Below are 24,554 nucleotides of genomic sequence, written 5' to 3' on the forward strand. Positions count from 1 at the left end.
GGGGGTGAGTGCCCTCGGCACTGGAGGACTGGCACAGAAAGCCGTGCTCCCGGTTCTTGGTGTGGGTGAGGCCAGGGGCCAGGCAAGGGCAAGGAGAGGCCTGGACCTGTCACCAGAGGCCCCTGGGTGCAGTCCAGTCCTGGCCCGTCATCCACTGGCCCTGTCCGCACATGCCACAGCCTGAGCCCTTGACTGGATTGGCCCCTGCCTCCTAGGCAGGCCCCCCCTCACCACACCCTGCAGGCTAGGCCACACCTTCGGCAGTCCTCAGCTGCATGTAGCCTGCAAGTCCCACCTACTCAGAGGACAGCAGGCAGCAAAGGGCATTAAATAATGTTCGCTTTTATTTCACTACAGAAACCCAGGGCATCGCAGCCCCACTCATCCTCCGCCTAATGCCTGTAATGGGGGCTTCGGGACCTGGACCTTGAGCGCCTGCGGAGAGGGAGAAAACTATGAGGGTGGGATGCATGGGAACCTCTCCCATGCACACATGCACCAACAGGCCTGAAGACGGCTGCTGAGGGAAGGAGTGTCTTCCCCAGGGAACAAGTCCAGCCACACCAAATGAAGAGGCAAAGGAGACTTGGAGAGTCACCCCTGGTAGCTGGACCAGCAGTCTCACCTTCGAGAAGAACTGTACTCTCGACCTGAAAGAAAAGGACAATGATGCCAGTCAGCCTCCACTGGCCATCTTGGAGCCCTTGCCTCAACCTTGCCACCTCTGTGAGGATGAAGCCCCTCCCCACAGTCTCAGCTCAGATGGGGCACCTGCAGTCTGTGTGTGCCTCAAGCAAGGTCCTACTATTTTACTGGGTCTTACTACGTTGCCTTTGGCTAGGCTGAAACTGGCTGTGCAGACCAGACTGGCCTCAAACTCAGAAACTCAGATCCTTCGGTCTTCCCAGTTTCTGTCAAACTGTCTAGTATTTATTTATTTATTTATTTATTTTGAGACAGGGTTTCTCTGTGGTTTTGGAGCCTATCCTGGAACTAGTTCTTGTAGACCAGGCTGGTCTCGAACTCAGAGATCTGCCTGCCTCTGCCTCCCAAGTGCTGGGATTAAAGACGTGTGCCACCACTGCCCGGCCTGTCTAGTGTTTTTTTTTAAACAATAAGATGAATTCCCCGCGTAGGCTGCTCCCAAACAACAAAACCAGTGAGCCTCCTGTGAGACTCCACAGTGCTGGTTTTTTTTTTGTGTGTGTGGTATATGTGAATTTGGCTGGACTCTTGCCCTACTCTCCTGAATGCCAGGTCAGAACTGTTTTCTTCCTTTATTATTTAAAGCAGGATTTCTCCAGGTAACCCTGATCTCTAGCCCTGGAGTGCTGGATTTTAGGTAAGTACCACTACATCCAGTTTTTCTAATGGTCCCCAGAAGCAGCCTGACTCTCCTGACCCTGACAATGTAGGAACTGTAGCAATGGTGGGCGAAATACTCACTGTAGCGTGGGGAGGGTGAGCGACTCTGGCGGCTGTACTGACGTTCCCACTCTTCTCTCTCCTTCTCTCGTCGCTCTCGCTCCCTGCAGGGGGAGAGGGGAGGCAACCAACAGGGAGGAGTGAGCACCTGCGGGCTGTAGGCACCAGTCCCTGCGCAGGCTGGCCTGCCCAGTATCTACCAGGAAAGCCAGGCCTAACTAACATGCTCCTATCCAGTGAGTAGCAGCATACACTGAGGCTCAGGCAGGAATGAGGCAGACAGTGAGGGGAAGCACCAGAAGCCGATGTAGCCAGCCAACATAAACCCAGCCCCAGTCCCTGGACTCAGAGGGTTGTCTGTGTAGCTCAGATTGGCCTTGAATTTAGGATCCTCCCCTGTGCTAGATCACAGGTGGGAAACACCAGGCCTGGCCTGGCCTCTTCTTCCACCTGACAGCAGCCTCTGAAGGTGCAGTGCATAATGACATGCGACAGGACAGCTCAGGGTAGCGCTGTGTCGCTAACATGATGACCCGAATTCCATCCTCAGGTCCTACACTGGATATCTGGAGTTTGTCCTCTGACATCCACGCATGCGCCACCTTATGTGCCCTGCTGGCTTGCTCACTTCCTTCTTTCCTCTCTTTCTCCCAGCAAGCCAGGCATGGTGTTTCATGCCTGTAGTCCCAGCACTTGGGAAGATAAAGCAGGAGGATTGCCATGAACTCAGAGATACCCTGGTGACGTAGTGAATTCCAGGCCACCAAAAGCTACAGTGTGAAACCCTATCTCAAAACAAAAAACAAAACAAAACCAAAAGCCAAATATATATGTATATATGTACACGTGTGTGTGTGTGTGTGTGTGTGTGTGTATCTGTTTTTAGAAAATGAGAAAGCAGGAGCGGCAGCAGGTTCCCCCACAGCCCAGGAGGTCATATGCCTAACTATAGAGGCAGGGGCCATTCCCATCACTGCCCTACAGAGAAAGGCAGCCCAGCTCAGAGAGAGCAAAATGTCAGCTCCCACCTACAGCACAAATCAGAAAGGACAGGTCCAAAAACCCATCCCTGACTGGCTCCCCTCCTTGTCCTGTTACACAATGCAACAGCCCAGGCTTTTCCTAAGGGCCCCAGGCAAACTGAGGACTTGGTACTAATCCTAGCTGTCTAGTGTGGTGGGCACCAAGCCACTTCAGGCTCCACTTGACCAGAGAGACTTAAGACAAAACCCCAAGCCTATGATCTAGGCCCAGGACTCTGACCACAGCCCAACATATAATGCAGGCAAAGAAAGGGGAAAGGAAAAGTCCCTAACCTAAGAGACCCACCATGGGGTGGGCTTCACTTTACTACTTATTAAGCATCAAACATCAAGGACACAGTTATCAGGCGTGGGGAGATGCTGTTCAGACATGAGGTAAGAAGGTGAGGGGCCTAGGCCATCAGGAAGAGCCGGCTGAACATGAGGACAGCAAAGGGCTGGGGAAACCAATGAAAGGAGGGGGAGGGAAGCCTCCTGCAGCAGGGCTGCCTTGACCACAGGCCAGGGCCTTACTTCATTCTGATCTTTCGGGCCATGGCGCGCAGCTCATCCTCGCGCTCCTGCAGCAGAAACAGCTGTGAGGGGTGGCTCAGCCCCCACTGCACCCAGTACCCCCACCCCTCTGAGCCTGGCCTGACCTGGCGCTCATGCTCCTGCTGTATCATCTTCTCCTGAGCCGCCTTCTTATCCGCCTTGACTGTGGAGGAAGGATGTGGGGCTGAGTGCTGTGCTCAGGGTCCCCACACCACCACCTGACCTGCTCAGGTAGGCTCAGAGGTCATCCCACTTTCCCCACAGCTCTGGCTGGACTGGGGGGAGGGACTTACACTGGCGATTCAGAGCCTTCTGCATCCGCAGCTTCAGCCTCTCCTGTGGGGTCAGCTTGGGCTGCGGGAGAAGGGGCGGGATAGGCGTGGGTGCCCAGAGTTCGTCCAGCCCACCTCAGCCAAGAGCCTGGGACTTGGGGGCCAGCTGGAGCCCCGTGGGAGGCAGGGACGGGACTTAGCTTGCCTGGGTAGCCCCTCCCCAGAGTAGTCCCTGGGCTGGTTCTCCCCTCCCCCTGGGCCCCCTGCAGGCCAACCGGGCCCAGCTCTGGACACTGCTGCTGACAGGAATTAGACGGGCGAGTTCCAAATTCTTACTGACTTTGGCAGCTCCTGTCTCTTTACCAGCGGCAGGTTCGGTCCTGGGTGGGAGGAGATGGGAGTGCTACCCTTACCATGGGCCTCAGGACTGCCATCAGCCATGGGCTCTAGAACCTTTAGGATGTGTTCCTGACCCACAGAACCTAGGCAGGATCACATCCCTCTCTAACAGTCTACCCAAGCCGAGGCCACGATGGCAATGCCTCTATATGGCAGTGTGCACACCTCCCAAGGTATCATAACATGCCCCACAAAATGAACCCAGTGGGGGCTCCCTCAGCTCCAGCCAGGCCCCTACTCACTTTTTCAGCTTCTCGCCCACAGCAGGGGATGCTGCTGGCCTGGTCAGCTTCTCCCTTGGGGGCGATGGCGAGTGACTCTGGCTCTGGCTGCGGCTGTGGCTCCTGCTCCGGCTCTGGCTGCGGCTTCCACTACGGGTCAGACTGCGGCTTCGGGAAGGGCTGAGAGACCAGCTGCTGCGGCTACGACTGCTACTATGGTGCCTGGGACCTCGGGCGCCCCGCTTATAGCGGTCACCTGAACGGGAGCGGCTCCTAGTAGTATAGCAGAGGAGAAGGATTGTCACCCCAATTTCCAAGTCCATGGCTCTCCAACAGGATTGAGTATATTCAATCCACTTTTCCCCTCCCCCATACTTCCCTCCGAAAGCTCCTTCTGCTCCCTGGGCACATTCTAGAACATGATGAGTATGCTGGACACACTTCTCTATCTCATAGGAAACCCAGGTACCCCACTTTGCTCCACACCTGTGGAGCTCCCTACCCCACACATTAGTCAGCACCAGCACACAAGCCCTGGACAGGCTGCACAGTCCCAGCGTTTCCCTGCTTGGGATACTAGTGAGAGTCTCGGGCTGGCATCCAGTTTGTGATAGGCTCCGTTTCCCTCCCCAGCCTTCTCCTGTGGTCGGGCTACAGAAAAGATTCAGAAGTCAACTTCCAAATATGTAACAAATCTGCCCGGGCTGACTAGTGCTTGTCGTCAGTACTGAGTGACCACAGCCATCAGGAAACATGTACTCTCAGCCTCTCTAGAGCAACAGGAGAATGAGGGAGCCAGGACTGTGCCTGGCAGTTACAGCTCCCACAGGTGGATGGATGGCGCTATGACTGATACACACCAGCAGACTGGCAGGAACACGGCGACATTACATATCATAAACAGGGCCAGGGTCTACCCTCAACACTTACGCTGCACCTGTTCTATGAAAGAACAAACTCCAGCTGGGTCAGTAAGCCTGCCCCTGCTTCTGAGCTCTCCCCCACCAAACCTAAAAGCAGCCATAGCTCATACTCCACTGCCCCCTGGGAACCCGACCCTTCCACAAAGGTTATAGCCCCACCCACCAGATTCCCAGGTCCTGCAGACTGGATAGTCCAGGCAGAAGTCAAAGAGAACGCCATGTCCAGTGTCCCTGAAGAATGATCAGGCCCCGCCCCAAATTTTGGGCACCTACCCAGTCCTGCTTCCAAACAGGTGCTTGCTGAAAAAGAGCAATCTGTCCCCAGCCTGCCTACCCAATGCCAGCACCCGCCCGAGTGCGGACCTGCTTCTGCGGCGAGGCGCGTACCCGCCACGCCGGGCTGGCGAGCGCGAGTAGCGGTGTCCGTCTCGGGAACCGCCTTCGGAGTGCCGCCGTCCGCGACTGCGGGAGCGCGAATAGCGCCGGGAGCGGGAGCGAGAGCGGGACCAGGAACGCGAGCGGGAGCGCGCATGGCGGCCAGACCGGTAGTAGCCACGGCGTGAGCGCGAGCTGGAGCGCGAACTGGAGCGCGAGCTGGACGTTCTGGAGGCGGAGGACGAGGAGGAGCGGCGGCTGTGGGAGCACCGCGCCATCAGCACCACTGCCCTTAGAGGAACTCCCCACCCCCCTGGGAACCGGCTAGGGTGCCCACAAGCGTTACCGACCGGGCACTGGCATTGCGGCCTGGAGTGGGGCCACCGGGCTGGGGGGGTGCAGGGGGCTTCCCGGGAGTAGCCCCCGATGCGGCAGCCGCAGCGGCTGCAGCAGCTGCCTCCTCATCGCTGCCCCCAAAACTGGTGATGAAAGTGATCTTTTCCTCACGGCCTGGGCTCGGGGAGCGAGAGCGGGAGCGGGACTCAGAGCTGGATTCGGAAGGTGACCTGCAGCAGAGGGTGGGCAAAAGGGAGGCCAGGACTCAGAACCCACCCCAGCTGCACCAGGGCCCTAGTGAGTTGTGTGAGCTAGAGGCCAGCCAGAGCTACAGAGAGACCTTGTCTCAAAAATAAATTAATTGGGACATGCCTTTAATCCTCCTACTGAGTCAAGGCCAGCTGGGTCTGCAGAGCAAGTTCTAGGACAGCCAGAACTGTTACACAGAGAAACTTTGTCTCGAAAAACCAATTAAGTTTCCAGCTGGTGAGAAGCCTGACCACTTCAGGTCAACCCCTGAACCCACACACAATGAGAACTCATTCCTCTAAGCTGCCATTTTACCCCAGCCCTGTAGCATATGCACTGCACCCACCCACACAAATGTAAGTTTTCAAAACAGAAAATGGGCCTGGGGGTGGTAGTGGTGTGTGCCTTTAATTCTGGCACTGGGAAGGCTAAGGCCAGCAGTTCTCTGGCTATTTCAAGGCTAGCCTTGTCTACATAGAGTTCTAGGATAACCAGGGCTACACAGAGAAACCCTGTCTCAGTAAACATATATATATATATATATATATATATATATATATGCCTGGCTTTATGTAGTGGGTAAAAATGAAGGGCTGGGTATAGTTCAGAGAAGGTGTTGCCTATGCATGAGGCTCTGGATTTCAACAGACTCAATGAAAATATTGCAGTCTTCTTGTTTGATCTGGAGAGTAAATTCTCAGCTGTTCCATGTGGTTTAATTTCATCCTGAGATACTGGGGCCTAGTGGAACACCCTTTCAAGCAAAGCAGCCAACACAAAAGCACCCTGGCCCCAACAGACCCCACCCTTGGCCTTAAGAGAGCAGCAGGCAGAACTTAAGTTGGACTGCCCTCCACTACCCAACACCCTGGAACCTGCACCATGCTTGCTGGGTGAGGCTGTCAGTGCCTGGCACTGCTCACTATTTCTGGGAGTGTGTGTTAAAGACATCCAATCTCCAGACCCCCTATGCCGTATTTGATGGTGTTCTGTTGACGGTGTTGAGGAAAATAAATTGGAAAAACAAAACTGATATGGATCCAACAACCACCCACAGACCACAAGATGCCATCTGCGACAGGGTGACCCAAAAGGTCAGCCATAATGATGGCTTTGTCCTGGGCACTGACACTTACCGTTTATAGGGGTCATAGGTGGGGCTGTCTCGGCGGGCATAACTATGTAGACAACAGGAAAAACAATGGAGAGCTGAGAGTAGGCTGGCGTGAATCCTGGGCCTCTCCCACCCAGATTCCCGGTGCTGCAGACTATGCCTATGCACCCTAATTATGGGGATCCCACATCTGTGTCCTTATCACAGCATGAGCAGCCCTGGTGCTGCCCGGCTTTCCAACCCCACACTGGAAGAACTTCCCCATAACCAGTCCCTGATCGATGCTGGTGTCAAAACAACAGCGTGCCTAACTTAACTCAGCGACTCTTCAAGAATTCTGATTACTCTTCATAGGAGAGAACAGGCCCAGAGAGGGCAAGTGGCTTGCCTAGGGTCACACTGTTCAAAAGTGAAGGAGCCAAGATCCCAGTTCAGGTATGTGGCCTGCATCTAGAATTTTGGGTCAATATACTGACAGGGCCACTGAGTTATTATTATTAAAAGCAGTAATAATGAGAATCCAGGGCTGCCTAGCCCTGAGCAGTTTAAACCTTAGGGCCACATTCAATCCTTTTCCTTTATCAGAGACTTGCCTAGGGCCACCAGGCCAAGCCTTCCCCTCATGTGCAACCACTCTATCCAACCCTGCCTCAAGACTTCCATGTGGGAAGTGGCTCAGGCCCCTCTCCTTGGAGGTAAGGGTTCCCCACTTTGCAGAGGAAGAGCCCAGCTGGAAGAGAGGAGTCATTTATCTAGACTCTGCAGAGGCCACAGAGCAACACAAATCCACTGTGAGTTCTGGCCACAGTTCCTTTAGCCATCGCCAGTGGCTTCCTGTCCATTCCCTAAGAGTCCCCAGGCCAGCAGGGTTAGATGGCAGGTGGCAGAGGAAAACATACAATGCTACTCCTCAGTATTCACTGTCACTCCAGGTTTGTCATTAGAGCAAATCCTTCCTGAAGCCAAGGCTACGCTCCTGAGCCCCTGGCTGTGAGTAAAGTTGCCCAGGAAAGAAATCCTACCTGGGAGGGCTGATCTTGCGGCCCCTCAGCCGCTTCTCCCTGAACTCTCTTCGCTGTCGCCGGGAACGACGGCCCTGGATAGGAAGTGCCAGGATGGTGAGGAGTGTGCCTTCACTGGAGACACACCTTTGCCCCCTTCACCCTACCCAGAACTCACCGAGTACATGGCTTTTTCCTCCTCCAGGGCCTTGGCATGTTTGATGGCCTCTGCCTCCTCCTTGTCTTTCCGTAGCATCCTGCAGAGAGAGAGGAAATCAGCATGAAGGGCAAAGGTCACAGAGTGAGCTGAGCCCTGGTAAAGGCAGCAAAGACAGCAGGGACCTAATGGTACTTGGGGATTCTTGGATACAACTCTTTCTCCCTGAGGAAGGGCAGTTACAGGCCTGACTGGTCTTGAACTCACTAAAGTAATCCTCTTAAATAAGTGATGTACAGGCACGCATCCCTGCCCTTTCTTTTCTTTTCCTGACCTTCCCTTTCATGGGATTTGTTCTGTAGCCCAGGCTGATTCTGAACTTAAGGCCCTCTTGCCTCAGAGGATCTGAGGATCATAGGTGTGTGCCACTATACCAAATTTCTTTGATATATTCAATAGATTTTATTGAGCACCTAAAAAAAATGTTTTTACATTTGTTTTATGTGTATGGGTATTTGGCCTGCAAGTGTGTCTGTGTATCACCCGTGTGCCTGGTGCCCCTGGAGGAACTGGCTGTGAGGCACCATGTGGGTGCTGGTATTCCAACCACAACACAACCACAAGCGCTCTCCTGAAGAACCTTCTGAAAGACAGGTGCTGCTTTAGGAAAGCTCAGCGCCTGGGGCTGCAGAGATGGCTCACAGGTTAAGAACACCTACTGTTCTTCCAGAGGACCTGAGTTCAGTTCCCAGCACCCACATCTGACAGCTCACAAGTGCATGTTAACTCCAGCTCCAGGGAACCTAACGCCCTCTTCTGTCCTCTGCAAATACCAGATGTACATGATGCACGGAACTAACTGCATGCAGATAAAATGAAATAAAATCCAAAACAAAACACAACAGAACCCACCAGGCAGTGGAGGCACACGTCTTTAATCCCGTCACTCGGGAGGCAGAGGCAGGTAGATCTCTGTTGAGTTAGAAACCAGCCTGGTCTACAGAGCGAGCAACAGAGGACAGCCAGAACTAGACAGAGAAAATCATTCTCGCAAAACCAAAGAAAGGTAAAAAAAATAAAATTTAAAATTTTTTTAATGGTTTATTTAACTTTATTTTATGTGCATTGGTATGAAGATGTCAGATCTCATGGAATTGCATTTTCAGACAGTTGTAAGCTGCCACGTAGGTGCTGGGAATTGAACCCCGGTCCTCTGGAAGAGCAGTCAGTGCTCTTAACCGCTGAGCCATCTCTCCAGCCCATAAAATTTTTTTTTAAAATATTTATTTATTCTGTATACAATATTCTGTTTCTGTGTATGCCTGAAGGCCAGAAGAGGGCACCAGACCTCATTACAGATGGTTGTGAGCCACCATGTGGTTGCTGGGAATTGAACTCAGGACCTTTGGAAGAGCAGGCAATGCTCTTAACCGCTGAGCCATCTCTCCAGCCCCCATAAAATTTTTTGAAGAACAATGAAGCATTAAATCCTCGCACTGGTGATGTGGAGGCAGGAAGATCAAAAGTTTAAGGCCATCTTTGGCTATATAGCACATTTGAGGCCCTGAGTTATAAGACCCTATCTCCAAATAAATAAGTAAAGAGAAAAAGAACACATTCAGCACTAGCCAGGCATGGTGGGTCACACCTGAAATCCCAGCACTTGCCAGAGGATTGAGGATAGCCTGGTGATACTTTGAGAACCCTTTTGAAAGTCAAACAAACGAGCCTAGAGAGATGATTCAGAGATTAAGAGCACTAACTGCTCTTCCAGAGGTCCTGAGTTCAATTCCCACATGGTGGCACAACCATCTGTAATGGGATCTGGCACCCTCTTCTGGCCTGCAGACATACATGCAGACAGAATACTGTATACATAATGAATAAATATTAAAAAAAAAACCTTAAAACAAACAAACAAGAAAAATAAAAACCAAACGAACAGGGAGGGGGTGCAGGATGGGACACCTTCATCCTTTTTACATTCTACAAATAAAAATATCCTTGCTACTTTTACAAAACAAAACAAATGAAAGCAACCAACCCAGCCAGGCCTGGTTAGGCCTCGTAGTGCAAACCTGTAATCCCCGCTACTGGAGACTTCAAAGAGTGCTCAAGGATCTAGCTTGGGAAACTTCAAGTGCGAGGAGACTGACTATAGTGTCCCTCAGATAGTGCCAACTACACAAGAAACCTCAGCACAGAGGTAAGAGCCACACAGAAAGTCTGAGAAATCAGGGAGTAGGGTGCCAAGGGGTGAGGCAAGGTGAATGGCAACAGGGCTTGGAAGACAGACTAGGCGTTGAACAACTCCAGTGAGGGGGCCACGCGGGGGCTTGTGGTCAGGGAAGGGAGAGGGAACCAGGTAGGTGAAGCCTATGGCCGTGTGTTCCTGACAGCGGTCAAACTACTAGAGTAGGGGTTCTCAGCCTTTGACAAACCTCGACTGCCAAAAACATATTCTCATCACAATTCATAACAGTAGCAAAAGTACAGTTATGAAGCAGCAACAAAAACAATTTTATGGTTGGGATCACCATACCACCAAAGAACTATAATAAGAATCACTGTGCTAGCTGGGCAGTGGTGGCGCGCACCTTTGATCTCAGCACCTGGGAGGCAGAGGCAGGTGGATCTCTACAGTTCAAGGTCAGCCTGGTCTACAGAGCAAGTGCCAGAACAGCAAGGGATGTTTCACAGAGAAACCCTGTCTCAAAAAAACAAAAACAAAAACAAACAAACAATGAAAGAATCACTGTACTAGAGAGCTGTGGGTTCAGACTTGGGTAGGGACCTGGGACTGATCCCTAGGTTCCACACAAAAACAGTTTCTGGTCTGTTGGTGTCACTGATGTAAAGAAAGCGCTTGGCAAGGTATGACCTGGCACAGGCAGAGGCAGAGGCTCCTGCCATGTGATCATGTGAAGAATAATGCATAAAGCTGCACCACAAGAGGGTGCTGTCCCCAAGGAACCTAGTAGTTTTTAGGTCACATTGTACGACAGGATCTATCTGCTTCTGCAGCAAGTTCCACAAGTGCATTGCTCACAGGCTGAGGACAGCTGTGGTACCAGAGAAGTGCCTCGGAGGGCAGGGCAGGGACAGAGTCCGGCATGTCAGCCAGCGTGGGCTCACCTGACAAAGTCTCCATCAGCCATGCCATAGGTTGTGGCCTGCTTATTGAGATCAGCCACCTGCTCCTGGTTCAGCTCATCCACATCCACCTCCACGTCTGCACCAAGAGAAAGGCTGTCAGGGACCCTAGCCCCAGAAGATAGAACGGGGTAGTGCCCCAAGTGGGGACAGGTCTACCAGGTAGAACACCTTCAGAGAGGATGTAGCTGTGCTGGCTCTGCTGAGGCCCAAGCTGGGGCTTGGTCAGGACAGCACACTGCTCAGAGGGGACAAATAGGGGAGGGTGGATGAGTCTGCAGATGGAGTGCAGGGAAGAGAAGAGGATGGAGGTGGACAGAGACAGGCGTGGGACGGGCATCAGAGCAGCGCACAGAGGGAGGGCAGGAGGATAGACGTGAACATCAGCTCTGCCTGAGGCTAAGCCCACAGTACAGGAAGAGCAGGCTGGAAGGCGGCAGCCACAGTCTTCTCACTGGGGCTTTCCATAGGAGGAAAGGCAGTGAGCATGGGGATGAGGGACAGATGCTGGAGGATGGGGGCAGCTCTAGGAAAGGGGAAGATTCATCTCCCAGAGAAAAGAAAGGTCGACCCAGGTAGAAGAGAAAAAGCCAGCCCCAAGGTGGGAAAATCTTGTAGAAACAGGGCCCAGAAATGATTGGGAGAGGGGACAGGGACAGAGAAGGCTGTGAGTGGGTCAGGGAAGCAGGGGAAGGCTGAGGCACTATAGCTGGGGCAGGGGAAGGCCTTGTAGGCACGGGTACCCTACAGAGGGTGAGGGACAAGACACAAAATCGAAGCCTAGGGGCTGCAGGTGGGGAGGGCAGAGAGGGGACCCCACCGATGTCGGGGATGACCTCATCTTCATCCGAATTGCTCTCCTCCTCAGCTGGTGACTCCTCCTCCTCTGGTTTCTCGGCCACCTTCTCTACCTCAGCCACAGTACTGTCTTCATAGGTATAGCCAATGGAAGCCTTCTTCTCTGCCAGCCTGCAAAATGAGTCATGAGCCAGGGGCTACCCAGCAGGAGTAGGGCCACAGGCAAGCCCCATGATAGATACTGAATCCTTGGCAACATGTGTCCACCTAAGATTCTCCACTCTAGTTCCCGTCTATGGCCTGGTCCTGGCCCAGGCACTGTCCTGGGCTGCCCCGCCTTGCCCATGTTGGCTTACTCCTGTCAGGAGACAAGACTGCCTGCAGAGGCCCTAAGTCTCATTGAGTGCAGAGGCAGAGCCATCTTTACAAAGTGTGCCCCAGTTTTGCTTTCAGGGGACATACTAAGAGGCCACTATTGACTTCTGCTGTCAAACCCCCTGCTTCATCCCAGCACCCTTATCCTGAAGCCAAGGCTTGAGTGTCTGGGAAGTACCTAAGCATGTCAGGAAGCAGATCCTACAGTGGGCTCTCCCACTGTAGGATCAGGGCTCCAACTACAGTGCCCAGCCAGGTTGACTTTTTGAGATGGTTGGCAACCCTGGGCTAAGGACCCCAACCTCTGCAAAGTGACATCAGCATCTCTAGGTGGCAAGCTTACTGCATGCAGGCACTGGAACAAGTGTATGGCACCCCCATCACCCATGTTCCTCACAGCTCCTGACTTAAGGCTGACTCCAAGGGACTGCCTTCTCTCGGCCCTCTCCACAGGACTCACACACAGGGCTCATGCCTCCTACTCTGCAAAGTGGGAGCAACAAGCTCAGCCAGAGCCTGTCCTCTGCTGCTGACTCTTCCTCTCCACGTATAGAATGTACCGAATCAGTGCTAACTACAGACTGCGGTGGTGAGGTGGGAGGGCTGGCCCCACCCATCAGACCAGCCCTTGACTCACTTCTTCTTCTCATCCTCGCTGGGTCTCTGGAGGCCTCCATACAGTTCATCAATGTAGATCTGATACAAGCACTGTTCCTCTGAGACTGGCAAGGAGAGGTCAGAGGTCAGCACAGCCTGGCACATGTGCGTGTGGAGTGGAGTACAAAGACAGGGGTGGGCAGCCAAGGCAGGGTCCCCTATTTCAAATCACTCTTCTATCTAGACCCCATGACCACGGTATATAACATCAGCTAGATGATCCGCTCTCCCTGTGATCTTACTCAAGTGACGGTAATGTGCCTCAGTTCCCTCTTGTGTAACGTAGGATCACTGACAGAGTGAGTACTTGTGACTTAGGGGCCCTACCACTGTCATGGGGCCTCTCTGGCCTCCAGAACCATATGCATGCCCGTAAGTGTTGGGTATCATGTGGACCCCACTGGCCACCACCCCATGTGGTCCTGGGGCTTGGTTTGTACTGGTGGGGTGTCTGACGATCATGCTCTCCTACACCCCCAGCACCCACTTCAGGAACTTCCCAGGGTACTTAGGCAGCATGGTTTCCCTTCAGCTTTCCCTAGCCTCTGCAGGCTTCTGCCTAGCTTTCCTTTCTTTTGAAGGGGGAGGGGAAAAGGACACTGAAGACTGCATGACAAGCAAGTGCTCTACCGTGAAACTGTATCCTCATCTTTTTGAGACAGGGTCTTACAATGTTATTCAGGCTGGCCCAGGCAAGCCCTGAACTTGAGATTCCCCCGCCTCAGCCTCTGGAGCAGCTCTGGTGCTGGGTCACTGTACCAACCTGAGTACTTCAGCTTTCTACCAGTGACACCCGGTGTCTGGGATAGGTAACACAGCACGGCCCCTTCTTGGCCATGGCAGACACCCACCTCAGAACCTCTATGCACCCTATTCCAGGGACTGGAATCCATACCTCTCCCTGGCTCAGTAGAAAGCATGTATACCCAGCTCTGTCTTACTTCCCTTCAGGAACACTCAGCAAGCTGTCTCTTACACTACCTAGCTTGTTCTTAAACTGTTCGTGTGGTTATGCCACGGCTCTCTGTCCACCACTGGACAGCAGAGGACACTCTGCTTGTAGGGGTGAACGAAGAAGTAAGGGAGCCCGGGCTCTAGCTCCAAGGAATCAAGGCTTGGGCTGACAGCAAAAATGACAACACTGCTGGGCAGGGGCGGCGCACGCCTTTAATCCCAGCACTCGGGAGGCAGAGGCAGGTGGATCTCTGTGAGTTCGAGGCCAGCCTGGTCTACAAGAGCTAGTTCCAGGACAGGCTCCAAAGCCACAGAGAAACCCTGTCTCAAAAAACCAAAAAATAAATAAATTAATGATATTAAAAAATACATAAATGCATCTTAAAACACGGAAATCTGGGACTATCAAGCCCATGTGTAGGTCTCCTGTGCCAGCATGAAGCAAGACTTGCATATGTAATCCCTGAACTCTCAAGCTGACCCCTGGAGCAGACACCCGAGACCTGCCAGTAAAGGGGTTTGTGTGTAGGTGACCCTGGACAATGGTATCCATAGTGAAGACTCCACTTCCATAGACACCTCTGAGTCCTGTCTGTAAAATGAGGCTTCAAGCTGGGCACAGTGATCCTTGCCTATAATTGCAGCTCGGGGGAGGTCACCAGTTTCAGGGCAGCTTGGGCTACGGAGTAAGACTGTGTCTCAAACATATAGACAGTAAGAAACATAACCCGAGATCTAATGGTGCAGCAAGACAGGAGAGTAGGTCCCTAGCATCTGTGTGTGTGGCCCTGCATCATCCCCAGCACAAAGCACTGATAGGGAAAAGGAAACTAAGGAGTCCTCTGCCCTTTTGGAAGTTGTGCAGGGTCACAGGTGGGGTTTGTTTTATGTTCGCAATGCTAGGGACAGAAACAGATTCTCAAACAGACATGCATGTGTCCAGGCATGCCATGTGCACATGTAACAAGGCTTGCATGTGGAGGTCAGGGGACAATTCAGGAGTGGGGTTTCCTGATCAAATTCAGGTTGTTAGGCTTTCATGGCAGGTACTCCTAACTACTGAGCCAGTTTCCTAGCCTTAACACATGCCACATCCCCATGTGCCCAGATGACCTAACAGAAAAGCCTTCCCATGAGGATGTGCCTTCCTGGGGAAGCCGGGGGAAAGTCCTCGCCTTCTGGAGCCCCAATGAAGGCCAGTCAAACAATGAGGCCCTGCTCACAACAAAGCACCGTTTCTTCCTGCGACCCTCACCCATGCAGTGGGCGCAGTGCATGTGTACCCTTCTCCCTTCTTTTTTAGTTAAAGGATCCTACACAGACTCAGAGGGAAGGGATGGGAGGTGGCCTGGGCAGAAACCTCCAAGTCTCTAACTCCACAGAGAGCCCTGTGCTAGTTTCATGGACAAAGGCCCAGAAGGGAGAGGGGGTACACAGACTGGGACAGAACCAAGGGCAACCAGCAGCAAGTACCTGGGTGAGCCTTGTCTAGGTCGTCGAGCCTCAGGCCCCCATGCCCCATGCCCCGCCCCGCCACTCACTGCCGGCGAAGTCGTTCTGCACCAGGCCTCGGTACCGCTCGTAGTTACATTTCCGTTCGTCCGACTCCTGCTCCGGGGAGCTTTTGGTGGGAGAGGTTAAAGGAAAGGTAAACCAAAGCCCTGGCCATTAGGAAAAGTGGGGAGGCTTCTGACTAAGGGAGGAATGGACAAGGCTCCTCTCGCCCAAGAAAGGTGACAGGTACACTGAGGCAGAGAGCTGCTATGGGGTCCCTGGCAGCCCCGCCTCCGAGGACTTACATGGTGGTGAGCAGTGGGGGGGTGTAGTCGGGGATGTGGTCTAGATGTGCACGGACATCAAAGCGGTCAATCATGTTGTTGGTGTCCCCTTGCCAAGGCATCCTGAGGCAGGAGGTCGGAGGCAGAGAGGCAGGACTCAGAACCCAGGCACCCGGTCCCTCTGACCCCAGTGCCACTCCACTCTCACCGCCAGCTCTCAGGTCTCTAGGCTGCACCCACAAACTACACCTAAGATCTGGTCCCAACAACAAAGCCATCCATCTGCTGGCCCACTTCTCAGGGCCAGGCAACAAGGAACTTAAACCAGGTTAAGGAGGCCACTAAAAGAGCCACAGTCACCTTGAAACATCCCCTCCGCCCCTTGCCCCTGTGAGCCTCAGTCAGCACTAAGTTTTCCCCACACCGTGATTGTCTACATAACCTCTAACACTCAACTTCATGCACACGATCTTCCCAGCCCGATCACACAAAAGCCAGTCCTTACCCGAACTCTACTGCAGACTCAAGAGTACCCCCCAATCCCTTCTGACACCACACCATCCCTCAACAGTCTTACATGTTCACAGGGCTCTCAGCAGCCAGGGCAACAGCAGAATCCAGGTGAACCTTGCAGGCGCGGCCATGCACCTGCAGGAACTGGGCGGGATCTTTCTTCTGCAGGGAGGGACAGGTCAGAGGTCACCAAGGAGCCAAGGCCCACCATGCCTCCACAAGTAGACCTAGTGGTCAGCTGGCCTCTGGGTCAAGTCCCTGGCCACACCTTACAGGTGAGCCAATATGCACAGCCAGCAGCCGAACCACCATTTGGGACAGCTGCCCTCCCAGATGTGGCCAGCAGTGCTGAACTCTGCTCTAGCTGAGCCATCCTGACAGCCAGCCTATCTCTCCTGGCTACTTGGAAAACTGAGGCAGAAGACTGTAAATTAAAAGCCTACTCGGGCTACAGACAAACTGTCCAAAGTATTTAAAGTATTACCCCTAACTCTTTGTGCCTATCTGGGGACATTCATCTGGAGCACAATGTGAGCACTGGCCTGCAGCAGCCTTCAGGGCAGCAAAATCACACGAGCAAGAGCAGTGGCATGCATGTCTGCAAGCTCCAGGGAGACACCAGGCAGACAAAGTCCTGCTCCATACGCCCTGGGTGGTGGAACTGATGCCAGCACAGGCAAGGCACAAGGAAACTGAACTGCACACAAGTGACCCTGGGCTGAGGCTGTAGCCGTGGGACAGTGCAGGAAGCCCTAGCTCTCTACCCTTAGTACCGAAAGGAAACTACAGTGGATAAAAAGCTCAACAAAGTGCTGGGGATGGTGGTCCAGGTGTTTAACCCCAGCAGTCAGGAGGCAAAGGGAGATAGAGCTATGATTTGAGGCCAGCCTGGTCTACAGAACAAGTTCTAGGGCAGCCCAGGCGACACAAAGAAACCGTCTCGAAAAGCAATAAATAAATAAATAAAATAAAATAAAAACCAGTCCCCAAAAAGGATACCTAATTTGGAGACTCAACCCTGGGTCCTAGCCTAGGGGAGGACTTACAAAAGTACCATGGGAAGCATAAACCTGGTGGCAGGGAAGGCAGAGCTCTGTCCTGGCAGTTCCTGGGGTCACATCAATGGGGGAGAGGATGGGGTCTCAATGCTGCACCATAAATCCTGAGCTGGCTCCCACAGTTCTGCCGTAGTCATGCTCTGGCTGGGTCCTGCTCTCCAGGTCGCCTCTTCCTGGGGCATGTGGCTACCCTGCCCTCTGCAATGTTTTCCTTGTCCCTCTAAGCCATGACCTTCTTCTCCCTAGAGCCTCTGCGTGCTCCGGGTGTCTTCCTGACTTTCCCCCTGGCTATCCTGGACCAGGTTATGGGTCTCCCTGCTTTTACTTCCAGAAAGTTCCAGGCTCTGTGCTATTGTTCCCTCTCAGCAGGGCTCCTCTAGAGCATCCCTAATCCGCTCCACGTAAATGCCTTACTGGGCCCACTTGTTTCCTCAGGGCACCTATCAGCACCTGCTATTCTAGCCCAGCTAGCTCCATCACCACCAGCCTCCCACAAGAACATGAACATCCCAAGGGGCAGGGATCTGTTTTGCTCACTACTGGATCTGTCCACAGAGCCTGTAAACTAGGCAAGAGAAGAAAAGAATTCTCCCTACAGAAACAGTCTCACCTGCTTGCCATCCCAGCTCCACTCACAGCTCTGTCTGCTCCCCATCACCCCCAGCAGGGGTGGATGCAGGTCGGAGCAGGGGCCCAGAGCAGCCACAGCTGGCCCCCTGCTCACATGACTCTGCCCAGCACTGGGCTGTCAAGACCCTCAGTTCACAGTGAAGCTGACAGAGAGAGGGCCTACCCAAGATCACAGGGGGCAGCAGGTGGCTGTGGAATCAAGCCCTTTGACCGCTCCACACCTGCCTGCCTCCTTCAATCCTCAGGCCACACAGCCTCCAGCAAGCCTGAGGCCAAGCCTCTAGGGACACCAGGTACAGCATGAAGTCTGCAAGAGCCCCTGGAGGGATCTGTATCCCAGAAGTGACAGGCACAGAGCCCAAGTATGCGCTCCCAGGCCAGGGCATGCCTGAGGAGTGGCACTATGGAAAAGTCAAGCTATCCTAACAGCCAGGATCTGAGCTAAGCAGTTTGTGAAAACATCCTCCACGCAATCTCTGCAACCCCAGAAACACCCATTTCCCACAGGAGGAAACTGAGGCAAAACCACACTCAAGATCACACCCGCATCAAGCAGAACTCGCCTGTCCCTAGATGGACCTAGCTCCTTTCTAAGGTGTTAATTTTAGGGTAATTGCTACTGTGGTAAAGAGCACCATGCGTAGAATCTACGCTCAACCATTTTCATTCGAACTTTTCTGCTGTGCAGTAGATTAAACTCAGTGCTCTCTCACTGACCAAAGCTCCGCCCCACCCTTAACTGGGTAAGCACAGTGTAGAAGCCTCAACCAACCAACGAAGAGAGGTTCTCAGCGTGAATTAGGCTGCCCATCTCTACCACAGCCTCCTCTTGCAAAGAGCAAACTCTATCCACTGAAGAATGTCCTTTCCGGCTCCCCGCCCCTAACAACAGCCATTCTAGGTAAGTGTTTGACTACATCAATTGGCATACAGGATCAAGCTGCATCATACAATAGCCTTTTGGGTTTTCCTGTTTGGTTGGGGACAGGGTCTGACATGTAACTTACTCTGACCAGGAATCCACAGAGCTCCACCTGCCTCTGTCCCCAGAGCGTGGTACTGTTTTGCTGTCACTGGCTCCGTGTTCCACACTGGATGTGAGGATACACACCTCCAGTGTATGCACAGTCACATTTTTTTCCTTTTCCCATTTTCATGTGTGTGCATGTTTGCATGAGTGTGTGCACCTGGATGGGTACACATGCACATGGAGCCCTGGGCTCAGGAATCACCCTCCATCACCCTTATACCTTATTCATTGAGGCAAGGTCTCTCAATCAAATGCAAAGCTGGCTGACAGGGATGGTCTAGCTAGCCAGCTTCTCTGGGATCGGGCCTCTGCCCTCCTGAGGCTGAACGACAACTGAAACAACATGCCTACCCAGCATTTCATGGGTTCTGGGGATGCAAACTCTGGTTCTCACGCTTGCATAGCAAGTGTTTTAACCCCCGAGACATCACCCAGTCCACCATTTCCTCATTCATTCATCCATAGACAATGACGTTCTTCTAACTCTTGGCTTTGTGAGATACACTGCAAAGAACCAGGCTGTCCCTTCCTAAGACGCAAAATCCAGGCCGAGAGTAGAGCATGAACATAGCACAAATAATCTCTAGGCTCACCCGAGCAGTGGTGGCGCACGCCTTTAATCCCAGCACTCGGGAGGCAGAGGCAGGCAGATCTCTGTGAGTTTGAGGTCAGCCTGGTCTACAAGAGCTAGTTCCAGGCCAGGCTCCAAAACTACAGAGAAACCCTGTCTCGAAAAACATAAATAAATAAATAAATAAATAAATAAATAAAATATAATTATCTCTAGGCTCCATCCCTGGCACCAGAGGCAAACAAATCAACGGAATCCACTTTTACAACCAGGCTGTATTGCCTCTGAGCTCAGATAGGCCAGGAGTCCATGCGCGCATGCTGTCATTCACTGCCTCCTTGAACTCCAGCACATAACAATGGATGCCCAGAGCCAACAGCTCAAGTACCACCCACTAAGCCTCACAGTTCAGTGTGGGGACATCCCTGCCTTCACCAAGGACTACCCTTACATACAGGGCACGGTTAACATGGGCCTTCCAGAGGGAGACTTGTTTATATCTCATCTGTGTATTAACAGGGGATTGTATTTCTTTCTCTTTTAACCTCTGAGACAATCTTGCTATGCAAGACAGTGAGTATGGCTGGCCCCAGACTCACAGAGATTCGCCTGCCTGTGCCTCCCAAATGCAAGGATTAAAAGTGTGCAGCACCATGTCCTGTAGATTGCATTTCTTTATCCAAACGACTGGACTGATTAGAGAAGAGGCATGGAGGCACATACGTGTGATCCCAGCACCCAGGAGGCTGAGGCAGAAGGAATGTTCTAGGCCAGGAACTTAGCAAGATCCAACCTAAAAACAAAACAAAACAAAACCAAAACAAACAAACAAAAAACCCCACAAACCAAAACCAAAAAACAAGAAAAAAAAGATGTCAAGAATAGGAACAATGACAGAAAAGTCACAAAACTCAAAAAAAAAGCAGTCACCAAGAATGATCAGCGATCAGAGATGTACAACCAGCAGCTCATAGACAAAAACTCAACTCAAGCAGCCACAGTGCACCATGGCCTGCTCACCCCTGCTTCCATAACTCCCCCAGCCACCCCAGCCACCAGCAGTGGGCTGGCATCTCTCACAGCTAGGCTCCACACATCCTAATGCAGGTCACATTCCTGTGCAGACACTGGCTGCTTGTATGGTCCCCATGGCAAAGCCCCACAGACACTTGTTGTCACCCAGTGAGGGACTGTTCCTAGGCACTGTCGGGAAGGGGAGCCTGAACACCACTCTTCAGGCTCTCTCTGTGGCATCCATCCACCAGTCTGAATCCAAATTCCAGCAATATCAGGGGCTGTGAGTCTATTTCTCCTTTTCCTTGTGTGTATGTGGGAGAGAGGGTGCTGGCTAGGCAAGCACTCACCCTTCCCGAGCACAGGTTACACAAACGGTGACACACAAGCTGTGTGGCTGTCTTCTGCCCGCTCAGACATTCCCTCCTGGCTCAGAAAGCTAAGGCCACTTAAAAGGCTCTGACACTACTAATTTGACAACGTTCTTCTTAAAGCTGTTGCCACAGCAACACAAGTGCTGACTAAGGCCGAAGACAGGGAACACTGCTAGAGCCACCTGTAGACATGGCAGGGAGCGCCAGAGAAGTGGCTTTTATTCTGGTGATGCAGATGCCCGAGTCCTCCATGATCTGTGCATAACTCCAAATACACTCAAAGGGTCACCAGGACTGACTTTCAAGGAATTCTCTTTGGTATGTTGCCATGCTGTCTGTTCATGTCACCCCAGGAAAAGCCACAAAACACCCAACAGGCAAGGTACACTGATCTAGACATCCAATCCTCCAATCAGCCTGCGAGACAATCTCAGGCGGTTGTTCTCTACGGATAGGCCACACACCTCCACGCTCCTACTTCAGTGGTAACCTCACAAATCTGGCATGGAACTTCACCTAGCATGGAATCTATGCATGTCTGCTTCCTTGAGGATGAAAGGTCAACAGGACAGGGGCCAAGGGTCACAGGAAAACACCCAGAAACCCTCTCAACAACAGGAATGAGAGCCTCTGTCCCCTTTCTCTCATTTCCTCCTCGCTACTGGGTGGAATGAAGACACAAGAACTGGAGCCTCCACAGCTCTCTCAGACCACACAACAAAACTCTTCAGAGATAAGAGACAAACTTCTGTCATGTTTGCCACTTGTTCATATTTCATTCCTCTGCCTATAGCCAAATTGATTCCACATAGTGCATCAATTTGCATGCACAAGGAAATATTAGGCAACAGAGGGATAGCCAGAAGGCCTGGATAACGTGAACAGAGGAGTCAAGCAGACCATGGAATGGCATGAATCTGGAGGAGAGGTAAAATTCAAACTAAGGATCAAGTGGCTCAGTGGAAGAGCCCCTGCCTAGAATCCCCCAGTGAGGGGCTAGGAGTGTGGCTCAAATCTGTTTGGCAGAAGCCCTGCCCTGGCTTCCATTCTCAAAACCTCTTAGGGGGAAAAAAAACCCAAAAACAAACAAACAAACAAAAACCACAAACTATGTAGACCGTTGAAAGCTACAGTCAAGAGACTGGCCTTCTCCCAAAGACACTCAGGAGCCAAAGAATTTTGAGCAAGGGAGGAAGAGGGCCAGTTTTGCACTTCAGAAAGACCTCTCTAGTCTGTTGGATGGGTTGCAAAGGACAAGACTGAAGACAAGGGGAACAGAAAGGCTGGGCAGCAAAACTATAGTTAGTACAATGTCTACAGGAATGGAATCTAAAAGACCGGGCCAGGTAAGCAAGTGTCATTTCAAGCTGGGGGTCTTCAAAACAAACAGAAGTTAGACAAAGGAAGGCGTCATAAACCAATGCCCATCTTTGGTGGCAGATATGGAAAAGGCCAGGGAAGACACTCAGGAAAGTCACTGAGAGGGCAGCAGAGGCCACAAGGGCCTTTTGGGCCAAACCATGGAGTTTGTTGGGGTGTTTTGTTTCGTTTTCCAGGGGTAAAGTCTTATGTCTGGAGCTACAGGGTCCTCTAACTTCAACTCCAGTTTTACACAGGGCTGCACCAGATACAAGAAGCCCAACGACTTGGCTGAAGAAATGACTGTCTGGTGAGTGTGGCCACACACCTGTAAATCAGGAGAAACAGGGCAGGAAGACTGAGCCAGGTGAATTACAGAACACGTGTCTCAAGAAGAAACGGGATACAGGGTAGCTTGGATAGTAGAGGGCTTGTCTAGGGTGAGCAAAGCCCATAGCTCCTCCTCCAGAGCCCCAGGAAGCAGTCACAATGGGAAGAACGAGAAGGATGCTGTGGAAACAGGGCTCTCGCCTTGACAGGACCCTCCCACCCATGCTGGAATATGGTCACTCACAATCTTCTCATAGTACTCCCGGCGCCGCTCGGCCCTCTTCTTGTAATCCACCATCATGCCTCGGAGTTTCCGCTCATGCTTCCGAGCCTCGTGCCACATCGTGGTGAGGCCTCTACCTGAGGGACGAGGGCACCAGACACGTCAGACGGACTGGAAAAACCACCGGGCAGAGCCACAGTCCTCTGGTAAGTTGGTGTGGACCCTGATGGCTTCCTGGGAGAGACTATGCAGCAGACCTGGAGGGTGGGTGTACGGAATGTGTACAAAGTCCTGCTGCTGTAGCTCGGGCACTACGAGAAAGCCCCTCTCCTGGGAAAGGGATTGTCCTAGATAATGTGCTAAAGTCCAGATGAAAGATTATGGAATAGGCAGCCTTTGGATGGTTGATGCAGAATTGCCTTGAGTTTAAGGCCAGCCTGGGTTATATGTACCAGTCCAGTGTAGCCTACATGGGGAGAGCCTGCTTTAATTTAAAAAAAAAAAAAAAAAAAAAAAAAAGAAAGAAAAGAAAAGAAAAGAAAGGAAAGAAAAAACTGGCCAGTGTTAGTGGTGCATACTTTTAATCTCAGCACTGGGAAGGCAGAGGCAGACAGATGTCTGAGTCTGGAGCAGCCTGGTCTAGGTAGTGAGTTCCAGACTGGCCAAGGCTATATAGTGAGGCCTGTCTGGAAAAAAGAAATTGGAAATTTTGGAACAAAAGAAGTGTCTGATCCTGAGCTGCCAGGGCTGGGCTCACAGAAAGAACCCTAGAGACGCTCTGCAGAAGCCATGCATGGGGGGGAGGGGGAAGGGCTACAGCAGAGTAGGAAGATGAAGGCTGGTGGACGGAAGGCAAGCTTCTCCGAAGCACAGTAGCGATGTGCTGCTGGGGGGTGAGGCCAGGTAAAGGGCGTGGACAGATGATGGAGATGGCCAAGCGGCTGAGGGCGAACGAGGGGATGTAAAGCGGGTCAAGCATGCAGGCGAAACTAGAGAAGAGCGCCGGCCCGGCTGGGCGCTGTGGGCGTGAGGCAGGGGCGGAGCTCCGTTTGGGAGTCAAGGACCCGGCCGAGCCCCACGGCGCGGACTCGGGCCCGCGGAGGGGCGAGGGGCGCAGCCTGAGGCCTGTGAGGATGGAAGCAGATGGGGCGGCCCTCAGGGCCCGGTGGTCACCCACGGCAATCCCGGGAACGCCCCGGGCAAGGATGAGGCCTGACTGCCAGCGCTCGGTAGCCGGGAGGTCGGGGTCGGACGCCTGCACTCACCGGCTGGTCGCCGCCTCCCACTGCTGCGCTCGCGCGCGCTCACGACTCACACCGGAAACGGAAGTCAGAGGTTGAGCGAAGGAGAGAGGCGGTGCCGCACAGAAGGCACTTCCGCAGTCGCGAGGGAGGGATCTGGGGAAACTGGGCGTGGCCTAGTGGATTGGTTCGATTTGTGGGCGAGACCTGTATGGTGGCACGATGTGGGGCGGGTCTTAGGGACTCTGTGGCCTGGAAGCGCAAGCAGAGAAACACACAGCATTCCAGACACATTTTTTTTTGTTGTTGTTTTTAAAGATTTATTTTATTTTACGGGTTGAAGAGGTTGCTAAGCGGCTAAAACAGTGGCTGCTCTTCCAGAAGTCCTGAGTTTACTTTTCAGCACCCAAATGGCTCACAACAGGAGTCTATAACTCTGGTTGGTCC

The 24,554-nt window shown here is 52.6% G+C and overlaps 1 protein-coding gene across 5 annotated transcripts; it reads right to left on the bottom strand.

The window, feature by feature from the left end:
* Nucleotides 1-326: 326 nt before the first annotated feature.
* On the bottom strand, nt 327-24,201 carry LOC119820488 (CLK4 associating serine/arginine rich protein). Of its 5 annotated transcripts, none has more exons than XM_038338872.1 (21): nt 24,132-24,201; nt 22,888-23,003; nt 16,342-16,439; nt 15,786-15,887; nt 15,528-15,607; nt 13,013-13,097; nt 12,023-12,171; nt 11,185-11,281; nt 8,071-8,149; nt 7,914-7,987; nt 6,914-6,955; nt 5,543-5,758; nt 5,181-5,450; nt 3,916-4,167; nt 3,615-3,654; nt 3,296-3,356; nt 3,107-3,165; nt 2,982-3,028; nt 1,447-1,529; nt 626-650; nt 327-435 (listed from the first exon to the last, which is right to left on the bottom strand). In XM_038338872.1, exons 2-21 carry the CDS (start codon nt 22,984-22,986, stop codon nt 393-395), a joined length of 2,001 nt encoding a protein of 666 aa, XP_038194800.1. In that variant the 5' UTR covers nt 22,987-23,003; nt 24,132-24,201; the 3' UTR covers nt 327-392. The 5 variants fall into 5 exon arrangements, 3 of the variants coding, with proteins under 3 accessions (XP_038194800.1, XP_038194799.1, XP_038194801.1); XM_038338871.1 differs by having other exon boundaries at nt 1,447-1,553; XR_005286508.1 differs by lacking the exons at nt 327-435; nt 626-650 and having other exon boundaries at nt 3,611-3,654.
* Nucleotides 24,202-24,554: the final 353 nt, after the last annotated feature.

This window comes from Arvicola amphibius, chromosome 8 (genome assembly GCF_903992535.2).
Source record: "Arvicola amphibius chromosome 8, mArvAmp1.2, whole genome shotgun sequence".
Lineage (NCBI taxonomy): Eukaryota > Metazoa > Chordata > Mammalia > Rodentia > Cricetidae > Arvicola > Arvicola amphibius.